The sequence below is a fragment of the Phasianus colchicus genome, chromosome Z (genome assembly GCF_987193195.1).
Source record: "Phasianus colchicus chromosome Z, bPhaCol1.hap1.1, whole genome shotgun sequence".
NCBI classification, from domain to species: Eukaryota; Metazoa; Chordata; class Aves; order Galliformes; family Phasianidae; genus Phasianus; species Phasianus colchicus.
In genome coordinates this window covers 90,033,652-90,050,764 of record NC_143476.1, presented here as the reverse complement: position 1 = coordinate 90,050,764, position 17,113 = coordinate 90,033,652, and the positions used below count along the sequence as shown (strand labels likewise).

The following is a 17,113-nucleotide window of genomic DNA, read 5'->3' as shown; positions in this document are numbered from 1 at the left end:
CTGGGAAGACCCAAAGAGAACCTATGAGAGTATCCAAAGAAAATCCATGGGAGAATCCCAGGAATGGGAAACCCTTGGGAGAAACCAAGTGGAACTCAAGGGAGGACACAAGAGAACCTGTGGGAGAATCCAGGGAAAACCCATGGGAGAAACCAAGGAGAACGTGTGAGAGGACCCATGGGAGAAACCACCTACGTCCTTGTCTCGACTGAGGATAAAGCTGAAAAAAAGATGGGAAAAATAAAGCCTGAGTGAATTAGGAACGAGACATTGTGTGGTTCCACACCTCACTCAGGAAGCACTCTCCCATATCATGTCCCAGGTAGTTGTGTGGCAGAGCCCGGGGTGGTGATGTGGGCTTTGGTTGTACAACAGGATGACAGCTGTCACCAAGACTTTGCAATGGCAAACTTTCTTTTTCGAGAGGTTCTTGGAAGGTGCCAACAATGCCAATTTGTGACCACAGCAGCTTATAGAAATGTGCTAGGGGGACTCGAATGCTTTGTGTGGAGATCCCACAAAAGTGCCTGTCTGGCTTTGGGGCACATGCCAAAGGAAAACACATGTGCTCCTCAGTTATTAAAGGGAATTCAAGCAATACATGGTCATCTGAGCTGCTCTGCACCTTCTCCGAAGCCTACAGACACCAAAAAGCCACGGGGCACTTGCAGGTACTAAGCACAGCTTGAAATTTCCAGCTCTTACCTTTCTGGAGAAAAAAAAAAAAGAAAAAAGCTGGGAACAGTACCCTGAGCCTCCCACACTAAGGGTGAGCTCCCATCGCTGTCTGTCCGTCCTGATGTTGGGATGGGATAGGAAACGTGGCACTGAGAGCCCAGGAAAAGACCCAACATGTGAAGAAATGAAAACAATTTGACCATATACCTCAAATCTGGATATTGTTTGTTATTTGGGGTTTTGTCACACATGGTCCAGGGAGAGTGTGAACAGATGGAGCCGAATAGGAAGTGCAGCCATGTGGAAAAGCAATAGAATTACCCCTTTGTGAATCTGTCCTATCCCATGCCAGGCAGGATGAGCTTTGAGTGAGAACACGCAGCACACTGCAAGAGGGACAGACTTCCCATTAGAGTCTTAAGAGCAACACTCAGCCCAACCAAAACCAGAAAGGAGGTGGGGAAAGTTTTGGGGGTCCTGGATTATGGGCCAGCTGAAGGCTGTCTGTCACTGTTTGAAGCTGTGGACAAAGTAGATGTGATAGATGTGATCCTCAGCTGCACAAGATATTTTGTCAGAGCTGCACAGAGGAAACACAATAGGAAAGGCACTGGCCGAGCTGCACTGCATTCTTTTGTGCAGTAATGAAAAATGGATTTTGCAGAGAACTCTTCTTTCTTTTCCATCGTTTTGCCTTGTTTGCATCAAAGGTGGAAGCAAACACAGGATTTGTCTGCCACAAATTTTGCAGGAGTGCTGCTCCTGACCTTGGAAAGAGAGGAGTGTTGGAGCTCCATCCCCGCGCTATTCTGGAAACACAGGAGCTGGCACCCACAAACTACAGCCCTAAAAAGAAGAGGGGAAATACAACTAGTATGTCAGCAAACTGCACTGATGCACACTGCAAAGGACACGATCTGCAGACCCTCAAGGGAAGGGGAGAACTAAACTGCTCAGTAGAACTTTTGCAGTTCCCTTTTCAATCTTTACAGGCTGCAGATGCTGACATCCATAGGCTGTGGGTATCTCCTGGGTGCTGGGGAAATTGCCTCTCATCCACATCTGCAGTGCTGAATTCGGGAGTGCTGTAAGCCCATCCTGGAGCTGAAAGGGATTATTTTGGGGATGTGTCAAAGAGAGCCGTGCACCGGTTGAAAATGGAAGGAAGAAATCTCCAACAAGACAGCGTTGTTTAAATAATACACTCTATTTTATTTCGTCTTAAAATAGTTTAACCTTTATGCTACAGACTTGTTTCAAAAAAACGGAAGGTCTCATCTTGCACCAAAAATATATATTTTTTTATATATTTATATAACACTCTGTTTGCTTATTATTTATTTTTTTTTTTTCTCCGAAGACCATTAAATACTAGATGGAAAAATGAGAACTAAATAATGAGTGTCGAAAAGAATCAATTTTTTTTTTTTTAATTTTTTTTTTTTTTTAAAGCTACAGTCGCACGTTTTGAACATTTAAATTCTAAGCAATTATTTGTCTTTGCTACAGAAGATCCCACGTTCACTCTCAAGCAATTCAGGAACTGCTGAACCAAGAAGGACGTGAGCCAATGCACAGTGCAGCTGAGGGGAAACCCCCATCAGCTCCAGTGGGTTCTGGATCAGGCCCTGCGTGCATTGGTTCTTGGCCATACAATGGCTGAACATTTCACTTTCCTGCTGAGAAGAGCAAAACTGTCCAGGCACCTTTTGCTCTTATTTTTAATACAAAAAGAATAAAACAACAATAATAATCATCATTAAAAAAAAAAAAAAGCAAAATGAAAACACTTCCCTAGCTATCCAGTGATTGTGTTTTTCAGGCCACTACCTTTCTCAAATTTGATAAGGACAAAAGAAAATACGTAGTGTTTTAAATAAAAGAAGACCTGCATCGGACTACAATGCATGGATTGTTGAAACAAATACAGTGCACAATGGGAGGAAGTCTGGTTAGGACACGGTTGTTATTATATATACATGGAGGTCACATAATATACAAACTTTAAAGAAAAAAAAAAAACAGTTTGCATTTTAATGGCAGGACTACCGATGGGTCCCTGCAGCGTTCATTGAAACTGATCTCTACAAGACTTCATGGAACAGCAAAAAGCACTAAACCATGGTTCCAAAGTTGCAGTTTGTTACCAGCCACACCAACACTCATTGGGTTTTGGTGGTCTCTTTTTTCTCCCTTTTTTTTTTTTTTTTTTTTTTTTTTCCTTTCTATTTTTGGCTCGCAGAGAAAAATTGGTGGGAGCCAAATGTATTTAACAACAACAAAAAAAAAACAAACAGACAACACAAAAAGGAAATGTAACTCCCCATGATGTAATTATCCCCTGTTTCAGCCATAACTGGCCAAAAAAAAAACCAAAAAACAAAAAAACAAAATCCTGCTGATGGAGCTGTGTAAAATTTCCATCAGGAACATTTCGAATACAAGGGAGTATTTTAATTGCACAACAGACATTTAAAGTGAATATCAACCTGCGGAAGTCTAATCTTTGGTTTTTGCCTGGAGAAAAGGCTCAAAATGACAGATTAGGGCTAAGAATTTCCATACGTGCTGCTGAAACTGGAGCCCACTGAAGTGCACAGTTCTGCTCGTCTCGGTCAAGCAAACAAAGTGTTTCCTGGATTGTACCCTAAAAGCAATTCCAAAACTAGGACAAGAGACGTGAGCTGCAGGGAAATGGTACAGATCTGGTCAAAGAAAAGACCACAACCTTATGCTCTGATCCAGCAATACCTTTATGGGGCAGAGTCTGAAGCACGTGAAGCATAGGTTGGAGAAGACCTCAAAGATCCCCAAGTCAAACTCCAACCCATCCTCACCGTGCCCACTAACCAAGTCCCCACATGCCACATTTATGTGTTTCCTGGGAACATGGACTCTGTCACTTCCCCAGTGGCCCCACAACTTCAGGAAACTGTCTGCGATTAACACTATGCATCTGTTAAAGTGCTGTGCCAGACTGGGACTTCACACGTGTTTTGAGATGGTCAACGAAAGCAAATGAGCAATAGCAGAAATGAAGATTAGGAGCAAGTATGTCTCCATTCTCTCCTTTCCCTACTCCAGGCAAGATTCAGAAATAGGGAAAAAGTTTGTATACATTTAAAAAGCAGACGGATGTTGGGTCTTTTTATTACTTATCATGTTCTTGTGCTTTTGCAATGGACAGCTGCTAGACAGTTTCTACTACCGCTGCTCTAAACCATAACAAGCCGTGGGATGTGATCAGTGAAACACAGTAGTCAAGTAGACAGAAGAGTCAGCACTGAAAAGAGTGTAAACTATAAATTATATTGAAAATAAAAGTCCTTTAATTAGAAGCTGTTCAGTGCATATGTTATGGGCCTTTTGTATTCAAGACAGTCCCTCCTGCGGGTAACACAACCAAATCATCTCAGATATAAATACTCCTGGCCCAGTTTTCCAAAGTGTTGAATACCTCCAGGTCCACTGAAACCAGTGAGGACACAGCATTTCTCAAAACCACTGATGCTCACACTGCAAAACACTAACTGCTACTTACAAACTCAATATACTGATAAATTAAAAATGTTCTGAAGTTGGAGGCGGGGATGAGTGGGAAGACGTAACTTTGCACACAATGATTTCTTCAAATTAACACTCAAATTAGTAAATATGGATGTGTCTTAAATTTGGAGCTACTGGGTTTTAATTCAGGAAGGAATCCTCCCTTAAGAAGGCAAGAACAAGAAAAAAGATTTAAGTGATATTAAAATTATACTGCATTCTTATGGAAATAAACAGAAAACAAAAAACTTCATGGGCTTGAGACTCATAATGCCAGGAATGGGGCTTCTGAAGCTGAAGCTATGACTTCTGTGCCACAAAAGGAGAAGGGATGGGGACAGAAACACAGTGACACGGCATTACAGTAGATATTTGCGCCTGGTATCCTCATCCAAAGTCAGGTCTACTACTTCTGGGGGAGAAGACCAATTCTGCTGGGGAGTCACAGCTGTCCATGATTGTGTTTGCTGAGCGTTAATGTACTGAGAGCTCGAGCCATGCTTCCAGGAAGACACACTCTGGATCACACCTCCCCTCGGATGAACATACCTGTAGCAAGGCAAAAAGCAAAAAAGCATTAAAGCTACTACCGAATTCAGGCACAAGATTCTTAGCTGCAGTGTTTCATCCCTTATACATCTTATTAACACATCCCTCCCCAAAATTTCATTGGTGTTTTCCCATTTGCAGGGTCCACGCCATCTTAAAAAGCCACTGATCTGTAAGTTCACGAAGCTGAGACCAGACTTAAAGTCATCCTTTGGGAAAAGAGGGGAGAGGGGCTGGATTCTGCCAGCAGGTGCAAATGCATGGATCTCAAGGATCCTGGGGAGTGCTGTCCCACCATGTACACTGCCACGCATTATTCAGAAGCATCCAGTTGGCAGTTTTACTGACTGGAATCTTAAAAAGAGACAAACTTGAAGTGAGGCTCGGAATCAACACCATGTTGCAGTAAGGACAAAGTGACAGCTTTATGACAGCAATACAGCAACGACACTTGATTTTTCTTGGGTCATCTTAGCTAAGATTCACAGAAATGCTGGGAAATGCTCCCTGCTAATGGCACAGCCCTACTTCAGCAAAACATTTCAGTGGTGATGCAATGGAACAGGTTGCCCAAGGAGGTTGTGGATGCCCCATCCCTGCAGGCATTCAAGGCCAGGCTAGATGTGGCTCTGGGCAGCCTGGTCTGCTGGTTGGCGACCACAATATAGCAGAGGGTTGAAACTAGATGAACACTGTGGTCCTTTTCAACCCAGGCCATTCTACGATGCTATGATTACAGTCAATGAAATGTATTTAAAGATAAGCATGCACTCAAGTGCCTTGCTGAAGTGCTCATCTACTGATTTGCACAGTACTTTTACCTATTGTATTGATAATAGATACTTGGGAAAGGAAGGGCAAGCTAATAGAAATGAAGGATTTTGTTATACAAAGTGATGACAGGAATTAAGATGGTTTTACTATCCATATGTTATTATATGTTTCTTATGTTTTACTAGCAGATGCATAAGATTTCCAGATATGAATGGAGGGACATTCATATCTGGAAATCTTATGCATCTGCTAGTAAAACTTTGCTCCTCTTGCTCCAGAAATGGTTTTGCTCCTCTAAGTGCTGGTGGTGGCTGCGTTCTTAAGCAGGACATTTTGGGCTGCTGGTAAACTATCTCTGACATTTACATTCTATTTAACTCAAACCAGCCCAGTTTAGTTTCTGCACATCTTCTGAGGTTATGCTCTTCTATTTCTTTTTTCATCTCTGGTTACAAAAAGTGAAACGGAAAGGAGAAGCTCATTCTCAGAGCTCTAATTCATCCAAATCTTAATGTCTCATTTCCTTCTCAGAAATGCTGTTTAGTTTTGGATGCTCAGAATGACTTTTTCATTATGTCTTCCATGTAAAAAATGCTTACTTAAAAAACGTATCTACAAAGAATTAGCAAAAAGAGATTGGAACTCTAACAAATAGAGGGGATTTTATTTATTTATTTATTTATTTATTTTAAGCCTTAAGATGAAATATTTTAAAGCATTAACTGACAAGTAAAGATTGCAGCCAAAGCAAAGTAAATACAGTGTTCCATCTCCGGGCCTATGGTCCATCCTTCTAACATAGAACAGTCCTTAACACTTAGGCAAGGCTAATGCTAACTTTTTTCCCTGAAGATGACAAAAAGCAGACTGTGAATTATCTCATGGAAATGATACATGGCAAAAAAAGAAGTGTTCATCCTCACGCAAATCAAACAAGCAGCCAATGACAAAATGTCCAATCAAACGTTAGCTTAGGGGATGTGCTTTCCACCTGAGCAGAAAGTAAAGGCAACAAAAATAAGTAAAGAAGAAAAAAAAAAAAACAACCCAAAACAGAGGAAGAGCATTTTATATACATGCATTGTTTAAAAAATATTCAACTGGGTGAAAATTAAAGGAACTGAGGAACATATCATATCATATCATAGAATGGCCTGGGTTGAAAAGGACCTCAAAGATCATCTAGTTTCAACGCCCTGCTATGTGTAGAGTCACCAACCAGCAGACCAGGCTGCCCAGAGCCACATCCAGCCTGGCCTTGAATGCCTCCAGGGATGGGGCATCCACAACATGACTTGATGTCCTACGTGAATGCCAAGGGATATTCTTAACAATGAGAAACGGCACCCATTCATTGGCTGTCTGAAGAACTAGAGATGGCAGACAAAGCTAAACCTATTCCAAGTGACAGCCCTGTCAGAAGCTCATCAGTACTTTGTAACTGCAGGCTTAGACCTGCAAGAGAAATACAACTCTGAATAGGATCTGAGCAATCAAAATGTGCAAATATTCAATGGAAACTGTAGGAACTACTCTTTGATCGATGACAAAGGGGTCACATGAAAAAAGGAAATCACAAGAAGAGTTTGATATACATCTTTCTTTGCTGAAATTATCTTGGACCCTGTCTAATAAACCTGATTTTGAACAGCAGCTCTCCCTGTACTTTAATTTCCCTTTCCTTTTCCTGTACATGACAAACGTGAATGAGGCAAGCAGCAGCATAGAAGTTTGCTGTGGGGACCTCAAGCAGGAGCTTGATCCATGAAAAGACTGTCACAGTTCTACAAGCTTAGACTAAATCTTTTCTCCTTTAACACCTTAATATATATATATTTTTTTCCTATACCCAGCAGTGCTGGACTGCATCTACACTATCTGTGCAGGAAATTGGGTACTGCACACCTTGCTTCTTCTTTCCTCAAGAAAAGGAGAAGGAATTATGGAGAAAAGCTCTGTTCCTTCTCCCACGCACCCTTTTTCTGCTGGTTTTGTTCATATTGCCTCAAGACAAGCAAAATTCTAAAGATTTTAATCTTTATTCTAAAGATTAAGGGAGACATCAAAAATGCTTACCGAGGTAGCAGCCAAAGCACAGCTGGATTGTTAATTACCAGCTTGGAAAGAAACCTCTGGCTTTCTTACTCTGATCTAGTTGGGGGCTCTGACCTAACTTGTGTCTTCTTAAGGAGCTGATCTTTAGGTTATCTTATCGCATCAATCACTGAAAGGTTGACAGCAGTTTTACTTCTACAATGACTGATCATTTAAACAAATTTAAATGCTTAAAGTGAATATTTTAAAGTGAAACAAGAACCTACATCATTATTTTGGTTTTATGTATTGGAACATTTACAGCACACACCTAAAACTGAACTTCTAATAAAGATTCCTAGTGTCTATAAACTTGGTATCTCAATGCTTGATATTTTAATATTTCACACATTTTGCCCACTGATATTTGATATCAAGTCCCAAGCTTAATCTAAATACATATGGCAATGATAACTGTTCTATAGAAAAACACATTCTGACGTCTGATGCTGTGAATCTTTTCCAACCTGAGTGATTCTATGTCACCATGACAAGGAGAACAGAAAAACAGAACAAAAAATCCACAAGTGTAATGTTCTCTACCTTTGGGGCATCGGTCATAGATGGATAACTAGAGAAGGGGAATTTAGCAATTCTTTCTTTATTAATTTTGGCAACACAGATATTCTGATGGAACTAATGAAATACTAAGACTGAACGTAAGTAAAAGGAATTCATACCTGGCATGCTCCTGAACTCCAACAATCTCTACTTCACTGTCAGAAGACGTGATATTAATTTCTTCATTGATCTGGGTGTTACCAGGAGAGGGCTTGTCAATTGCAAGGAAGCCTGGATCCAAACGACCTATACATGGGACAAATGCAAACAGACACAATACTTAACAGCTTGCATGACTCAGAAACGAGTTGGAGAAGGACTTTCTCAGGCTAACCCAAAAAGATTGGAATACCGTGATTGGAAAAGCTTTGATAGCTCTACTGATGGTGCTGTCACACAGATGTGAATGAGACATATTGTGTTAGGAGCACTTCCCTGCTTTAGGTGTAGTCAGGCTACACCTAAACTGCTGTTTTACTATGCTAAGAGCTAGACCGCACCTAAACCTCTCTGATTTACAGCAAGATGACAATCAGTAAATCAAATCCAGTGATACTATGGCAAATTATGCCTACAGGATGGATGGAAACATCACACATGCCAGGAAAATAGAAATATGGTGTCCCAAACCAAGGGATGACAGTCAGTGGGAAAACAGGAAAACAAAGCCACTGATTTCTGGCCATACTGCTTCACATCTGTTCCATTATTATTATTATGACAAATACTTGAAAGCAATTTTTTTTTTTTTTTTTTTACAAAAGCTCCACAATGCAGCAGTGTGGTTTTTCGTGATAGCTCCTCAACAGCTATCCAGTTCATCAGTCTGTGTTTATAAAGGACTTGTCTGACAAGAAAAAAAAGGACCTACTTCTATTGTCCCCCTTTAGCACTAACATGGGAGAAGCTGGGCAGCCTGGAAGGAGCTGAGACCGCCCGCCGACTGCTTGGGAACAGCTCACATATTGGATTACATGGGGGGGGAAACCATTTGTAGAGCATGACATTTTGTATTTATCTGATTATACTGTGTTATATATTGTGTTATATATGCTAGAGGGTGTGCCAGGAAAGCTTTCTATTGGCTGCTTACAATACTCAGAAAAGGTGGAGGAAAAATAGAGGGACAGAGTGAGCACTCTGTTCTCTGTCTTAGGAAAATGAAGGGTGTTGGTGCACAGGGTTGGGAAGGAGGCATTGGTATTGGTCTGCCTTTATATGCTAACTGCTAGGACTGATGCATGCCATTCTGCAACCTCTGCCCAGGGCAGAAGACGGAGCAGCCCTGAAATGAGTCCCCAGAGACATTACCAAGAGCCCCCAAAGACTGGGTTATTGACACAGCTTGGAGTTCAGACAATAAAGTAACTAGCAGTGGAGAAACCATGATTAGCAGAGTCAATATTACAACATGTAGCTGAGTGTAAATCAGGATTAGAGCACGCAGGCAGATTTACAGCCTCTGGTCATACAAATTTCACGCCTAATAACATGCCTACACACTTAATATCCTTGCAAGAACATTAAGATGACGCACAAAGGAGATGTTTTGTTTGCCCTACAACATCAGCTTGCAAAACAACCCAAAATATTTGCCTGTGCACAAAGATGTGATAGTGTGCCCTAGTAAGATTTTTCACATAGATTAAGCTTATGTTGCTATTTTCCCATGGGAACCCATCACGTAACATCTCCTAAGCTAGATACACGCTGAAGATTAATTTGGGAAGATGTAAGATGTGAAAGCTCCATTTTCCAAACGTGCAGTTCTAGGCATGGTATAAGGAAAGGCTGGTCCTGACAGACATAGAGTCAGCAGTGTGTAGAAGTACAAGGCTCTGGGGCAAAGTGTACACAGGAAGTAAAAAGATTCGTCCCTACGGATGCTTTCCCAGCACCAGGAATGAATTTGCCTGGACATGTTCCCACTGGCTCAAGGATAAAGAGTTTTCCTGAAGGGATCCATTTAGTTGGCAACCTCGTCCTTGCAGAAGTTTGTGCCCTTGGATATAGGAGGAAGGATGACAAATTTCTACCTGCATCACAGCTTCGTACTCATAAAGAGGAAAGTGGAATGCTGCTTGGTAAGAAACCTTCATTTTTTGTTTCCTTACATTCCTTTCTTTCTGCTGAAGTACCAAGCCATCGGTGCTATGTTGGGCTTCAATAAGGCTGGAACAACATCCCAGCCACAATCTGTAGTGAAGGCAACACAACAGAGATCCTCATATTCAAAAAGAGAACCTAGGTAATAATGGAACACCTCTTTCAAAATGTGCTATGCATTTGTATTTGTTTAAGCTTTATGGATGCTGTAAAGCAGCTCAGAGCTACCCGCTCTGTATAGCCTGCATTTAAAAAACAGAGTGAAACACAAAACTCTGCTCCACCACAAGCAAGCCTCCATGTCCTACACATGTGAAAACCTTAATGGTGTACCAAAAATGACTGGCAAGGAAGGCAATATGTTGGCACTTGGGGCTATGGGGTGAAGTCAATAGAAAACACTCCCTGCTAACACAGCTCTCCCCCAGTCCTTGGAGCACCTTGTCTTAGTGCGTAGCTCTTTTGTGACAAGTGGAGCTGAGCAATGTTATGAGGTTCATGAACTTCTTTACAGCCTTCTACAGTATTCCTGCTCTCACTTTCTTGTAGGAGGTTTCAGCCCACTGATGTGAAGCCTAATTACAAGCAGCACCTTTTCACCCTTTGTCTTTATCTGAACCTGGAATGTTCAATTTTCTAGAGTATGTTAAAAATGCAGACGGCATGTGGGAAAAAAAAAATGAATGCTTGTATTTTACAGATCAAAAAGATGAGAGAGACCCCTAAAAAAGACAATTACAATAATTAAAATGAGGTGATGATTGGTTTACTAGCTGGTGGATAGCTGGGTCGTCATGATTAACTATTCAGTAGTGAGAGTAGCTCACTTTCATAAGAGAGCAGGAAAACACTCCTGCCAAATCACCACCAAAACAAACAAACAAACAAAGCAAACCAGATTTCTGAAGAGTAATTAGAGCGGGAGAAAAAATTATTAAGAGACTTAGTGTCAGAAACTTTGTCAGTTTTTTATCAGTTGTTCGTCTGTTGAGTAAAGGTCAGACACTTTCAATAAGCACCTATACTGTTTTATTGCATATAGGGTGCTTTAAAGCTGTATAAATCACAAAAACACTGAAAGGATGGGAGGTGGACATACTGAGTGAGAAGCAGGAATAAACATCAGAGGAAGGGAGCCCAAACCAACCTGCATCAGCACCCAGCTCATCCAGCAGCCCTCTGTTTCTCCAGGTAGATCCCAGGTCTTGGTTTCCTAAGGAATTATTGTGCTCTTGCACCACTGCAGCCGCCAAGAGATTGTCCACGTTTACCACTTCTGGGTCTGAGTTTGTGTCTGATATATCATAATGAGCTACAATTGGAGGTCCATCTGCAAAAGGAGAGAAAAGCAGCTGCTGTCAGACATCAGTATACAGTAAGACACCTTTAGAAGTACAAATAAGTTAAGAATTAAGCAATTTCCTAGCGAGGCTCTTAAAGGAATGTAAATTATATGAATTATTGAACTTTGGATAATGAACAGTCTGATTACAGAGACATTTTAACCTTTGCATGTACAGAAAACACAAAGATGAGGCAGTTATATCTGTATTACCTTTTACATCAGCACATAAACATCTCCGTATCTGACAGCATTACATTTACAATCCCAAAAGTATAGGAACTTCATTTTAAAATAAGAAATGCTCTATTAGAAGACATTAAATTTGCCAAACCATCTAACTAAAGAATTTTACAAATAATCTCAAGCTACAATTTACATTATGGTAGGGCTGATTGAATAAAGCTAACTTTCTAAGTGATCCAGGTGCAATAATTTAACACTAACTTAACACTACCTTACAAAGTTTGTACCTTAAAAACACTAACAAACACTACCTATCCATCAGGGACATGGGAATTTTTCAAAACTGCAATGTTTTGGGCTTTGTTTTCCAAAATCAAGGCTAACAAGAAGCAGAACTATGGTGTGCAGTGATAAATATGCTTTTCCCTAACTGCCATATGTGCTCTTGGCTGCCAAAAATAAGGGGAGGAAAGAGGGAGAGGGAACTTGCATGATTAGTGGAAGCCATAAAGGTGATTTGTATAAAATCAACGTATCTTATAACTGCCTTCAATAGATGTTAATGATAGTCATAAATAATGTTTTTTTCTTGAATTTCTTATGTCTCTAATATTTGAATAATAAAAATGATAACAACTGATTAAGCATTAATAAAAATAAACTGATCTTTTATATGGTGTCTTATCTGTGTAATTTTATTATGATGGCAAGTAAACCTGAGTTCCTGGACAAATCTCACACTCTTACAGAGGCAGACAAGGACATATATGCAAGTATTTGCACATAGCCTAGAGGGGATGTGGAGTTAGCCTGGCTGGCCTCAATGTGTGTATAAGGGTTCCTTGTGTTGTTGGTGCCTGGGATCTGCAAATAGCCTTGGACTTGTGAGAGGAGAACACCCCTATGAAGGTGTTCAAGGGCAGGCTGGATGTCATTGTGGGCAGCCTGACTTAAGTGATTAGCAACCAGCCCATGACAGGAGATTGGAGCTCGATCATCACTAAGGTCTCCTCCAACCGAAGCCATTCTATGATTCTGAAATCTATTTTTGAGGGGTAACAAAAAGCTGGTTTTGGTCCATTTGATTACAGTGGTGTATTTTCTTTTTGAGGCGTGAAAATCTCCCATCGTTGGAAAGCAGACTAGAAACAGAAGAGGCTCAGGAAAAAAAGAAGACAACTACAAGGTAAAGATTAATGTAGGAGCAAAGAGAGATTGGACGAATATTCTAATGTTGAAAGGACGCACATCTTAATTCAGACACTTTGTCTCTGCTAATTACTACAGTTTATCAATTCAGAGTGGGTGGCAGCAGTTGGGGTTCTTGTTCCTCAAATGGCAGAATGAAAACTTTGTTTGGGCTCAGTCTTCAGCCATCAAAATGAGCATGAAATGCAAAAATGTTCTGGGCCAAACCACTGCACTTTGCACAGCTCCACAGGAGTCTGAGCAGCTGCATGGCTGGGGGGCTTCTTCATTACATGATACACACACAGTATCACCTCAATGGGACAATAATTATGCACTAAGCAAGACAGGACCTTCAGCACTGCAGAATGACAACAGATTTCTTTTTTAAAAAATGACAAGGAATAAAAAGAAAAAAAAAAAGTTCAGAATCATAGAATCACAGAATCACAGAATGGCCAGGGTTGGAAGGGACCTCAAGGATCATGAATCTCCAACCCCCCTGCCACATGCAGGGCCACCAACCTCCTCATTTAATGCTAGACCAGGCTACCCAGGGCCCCATCCAACCTGGCCTTGAACACCTCCAGGGATGGACGGGGCATCCACAGCCTCTCTGGGCAGCTGTTCCAGCCCCTCACCACTCTCTATGTAAAGAACTTCCCCCTGACATCCAACCTCAATCTCCCTTCCCTCAACTTCAAACCATTTCCCCTTGTCCTGCAGTTATCCACCCTTTCAAAGAGTTGATTCCCCTCCTGTCTGTAGGCTCCCTTTAGGTACTGAAAGGCTGCAATGAGCTCACGCCGCAGCCTTCTTTTCTCCAGGCTGAGCAAGCCCAGCTCCCTCAGCCTGTCCTCATAGGGGAGGTGCTGCAGTCCCCTGATCATCTTTGTGGCTCTCCTCTGGACCCTCTCCAACAGCTCTCTGTCTTTCTTGTACTGGGGGCTCCAGACCTGGACACAGCACTGCAGATGGGGCCTCACAAGGGCAGAGTAGAGGGGGACAATCACCTCCCTGTCCCTGCTGGCCACCCCTCTTCTGATGGAGCCCAGGATCCCATTTGCTTTCCGAGCTGCAGAGGACACTGCTGGCTCATGTTAAGCTTTTCATCCATCCGGACCCCCAGGTCCTTGTCTGCAAGGCTGCTCTCAAGGACCGCTCCTTCCAGTCTGTATGGATGCCTGGGATTCCTCTGGCTCAAGTGCAAAACCTTGCACTGTGCTGTGTTGAAAGGGAAGTCTGGTTTCATTTAGAAGGAGCAAATGTCTACTGTTGAAGACAGAAAGAATGCAACGAACTGAAAGATTCAAATCTAAGTATCTGAAGAGCTCTTCCTAGTAAGGTTTTCCTGAGTAACTTGTTCTCTGAAATATAATTCAACACAATATTCTAAGAACAGCCAATTATCATTAGCAACACACTTCATTAAAGAGTTACTATATTTCTTAAGTAGTATTGCTTCAGTTTTGCAATGAGGTGTGAAGAAATCCACAAAACAGAACAAACAAAAAGAAAAATCAGACCAGACCTGCCTCCAAAACAACGACTCTGTAAAATGACATTATATTACAAACTTAAAACAGACCCGAAAAAAAAAAATAAAAATAAATGAGTAGTTAAATGCCAATGTATCAAAGACCAATCTGTTCACAACATGAAACACTGATGATTACGACTGGAAAAGAAATCCTGATAATTAACTGAAAGGCAATCTTTTGCTTTGGAAAAAGCAATTACAAAATAATGGCTTTCCCAGCTCAGGATTGAGCTGGCTGCTCTGCAAATTATTTGTGCAAAAGGATGGCTGAATTACATGCAGAAGACAACTGGACCAAATCACGAGTGGAATGTTTCCTTTCAGTCTTATCATCAGAGTTCAGGGTGAACATGTATAATATGGCCCATAAAAATAAACAGTTGAGTGCAGAAGATACGAGGGTCAAGTACAATATTGACTATTTGACCATTCTGGAAGTAGGTTATTTCTAAATTTCAAGACCTGTGTCCTGCTCCTTTGAGTCTTTGTTTCTCTCACTTCTTACTAATACCTCCAAAAGCAGAAGCGAGATTTGATTTAGATAGACAAGTCTGCACAAGTACAATTATATTTGGACAAAAGGCACCAATAGTCTCAAGTCAAAATTGTACCACTCCTACATGTATAATCATGCAAAAATGTATAATAAATGTATATACATGCAGAGTGATATTCTCATCACCTACCCATAGAAATAACTTGTGCGAAAGTCTTCATCAGTAGGAAATACAAGCATAAACTTGTTATCTGTAGCTCCACTCTTGTATCTTCCACACTTCCAAAGAGCACACCTTATGACTTAGCTTAAATTTAGTATACATCAAACAGACAAAAATATTTTCAATATAATTTACATACTGTAATTATATTTGTCAGCGTTACGAGCCACCAATTTAAAGTTCTGCAAACAAGCAAGCTGCCTATTCACAAGGCAACTAAGCTGAGGAACGTTTGTGCTTCTCTCAGCCTTGCCTTTCAAAAGCAGATTTGGAGTTAAAGGACCCTGGTGCCAGGGTTACCCATATCTACCATCAGCGAATGGCCACAGTAACTGCAGCAAGCCCTAGGAAATCCAACACTCATAGGAGGAAATAAGCAGTAAATGCTTCGCTGTGTCACAGAGACAACGAGATGCAAATTGCAGTGAAGGCATATCCAAAAACCCTCTAAAATACCTCAAATCCCAAAAGCCTGCTTCCTTTTGCATGCCACAGGGACAGGACAGGAGGGGTTAAGTTAGGAAAGACTTTGCTGGCCAACTACACCATCATCTGATGATGTGATGCAAAGCGACGGCGTGGTGCCAAGGAATCTGGGTGACTGGCTTCAGCTGGGAAATGAGAACTGAAAAAAGGCTTTCAGGTTGGAAAGGTAAAAAGATCCACTGGAAGCACAGCCGGGTATTTTATCGGTTTGTCTTTTGTGGAGCTGCTCTTCATCATAACCAGTTGTAAAAGATAGAAAAAACAAAGGCAGGAAAACAAAACCATGATGGAATCACAGTTTAATGCAGCAGAATTAGGAGGATTGCTCCTCAGTAATTTAAATAGAACCTTTAGCAAAAATTGCATCTCCTGAGAACCCAAGGTAGATGGAAAATGTGTGTTTCACTGGTGATAGGCTATAATTCACTATTAAAGCATGAAATGCTTGAAAAAGACAAGGGCTGAAAGTTAATAAGTACCAGCAGCAAAATACAGCTGTTGACATTTACTGTGAACAGGAGGAGGGAAAGACCGTAAGGATTTATTGTTTTTTTTTAGAGGTCATCGCAGGGACAACGCTTCCAAGTGTCCAATTCTCCCTTAATTTACAGAGCTCATCAAAACTAAAAGCAGTGATGCCGTACAAGGCGCTGTTACCTTTGTGCTGCGATAGCTGTTTATCAATGCAGTTTATCATAGCAGCTTATCATAGGACAAAAAGGGCATCAGAACCTGAAATGGGGAATTCAGCCCTGCAAGCTGTTCTGGCTCTTCAGCTGTCTTAGATTTGGGCACGGAGCCCTCAGCTCACTGCTGGATGTAGGAACTCTGGGGGTTCTCATACAGGAACGGATGATGAAGGCTGATGGTTTGAACCTCTCCATCATCTGCCTCCCACCCCAGCACTGGAGCTGAGGCTTCAGCATGGCATCCAACCTCTGCACCACTGAAGCTCAGCAAGATGACTGCCAGCCCTCGGGAGGAGATTTATAACTGCTTTACGTATTTCAATTCCTTACATCTTCCACACAAGCTAAGGAAAAAGACTGAAGTCTCCAGAGGACAATCCCAGTGGAAATCACTCCAAAATTAATAGGCTAATTGTGGTGGCTAAAATTGCCCTCTGGAGTCACCGAGTGAAGCCTTGTGTAGGTATGAACAGCGTGCAGAAGAGGTACCATAATAATCACAGTAACAATTACAGCCCTTTATTCTTAACAGAGCTTTCCATTGCTGAGCTCAGAGGGTTCTGAGGTGGCTGTTCGCCTCGTTTTGCCAATGGGGGAACTGAGGCACGCAGACATGTGCTCAGGGCTAATAAGGAGGAGAGCTCAGCACTGCTGA

General features: G+C 41.5%; 1 protein-coding gene across 2 annotated transcripts in view; it reads right to left on the bottom strand.

The window, feature by feature from the left end:
* Positions 1 to 2,008: 2,008 nt before the first annotated feature.
* The window catches only part of ARK2N (arkadia (RNF111) N-terminal like PKA signaling regulator 2N), a 44,720-nt gene continuing 29,615 nt past the window's right edge, over positions 2,009 to 17,113 (bottom strand). For both annotated transcript variants that reach the window (XM_031597074.2, XM_090130609.1), the window contains exons 3-5: positions 11,456 to 11,638; positions 8,322 to 8,448; positions 2,009 to 4,773 (exon numbers count right to left, since the gene is read on the bottom strand). In XM_031597074.2, coding sequence (XP_031452934.2) covers positions 4,584 to 4,773; positions 8,322 to 8,448; positions 11,456 to 11,638 — 500 coding nt within the window. In that variant the 3' untranslated portion in view covers positions 2,009 to 4,583. The remainder of the gene's footprint in view (positions 4,774 to 8,321; positions 8,449 to 11,455; positions 11,639 to 17,113) is intronic.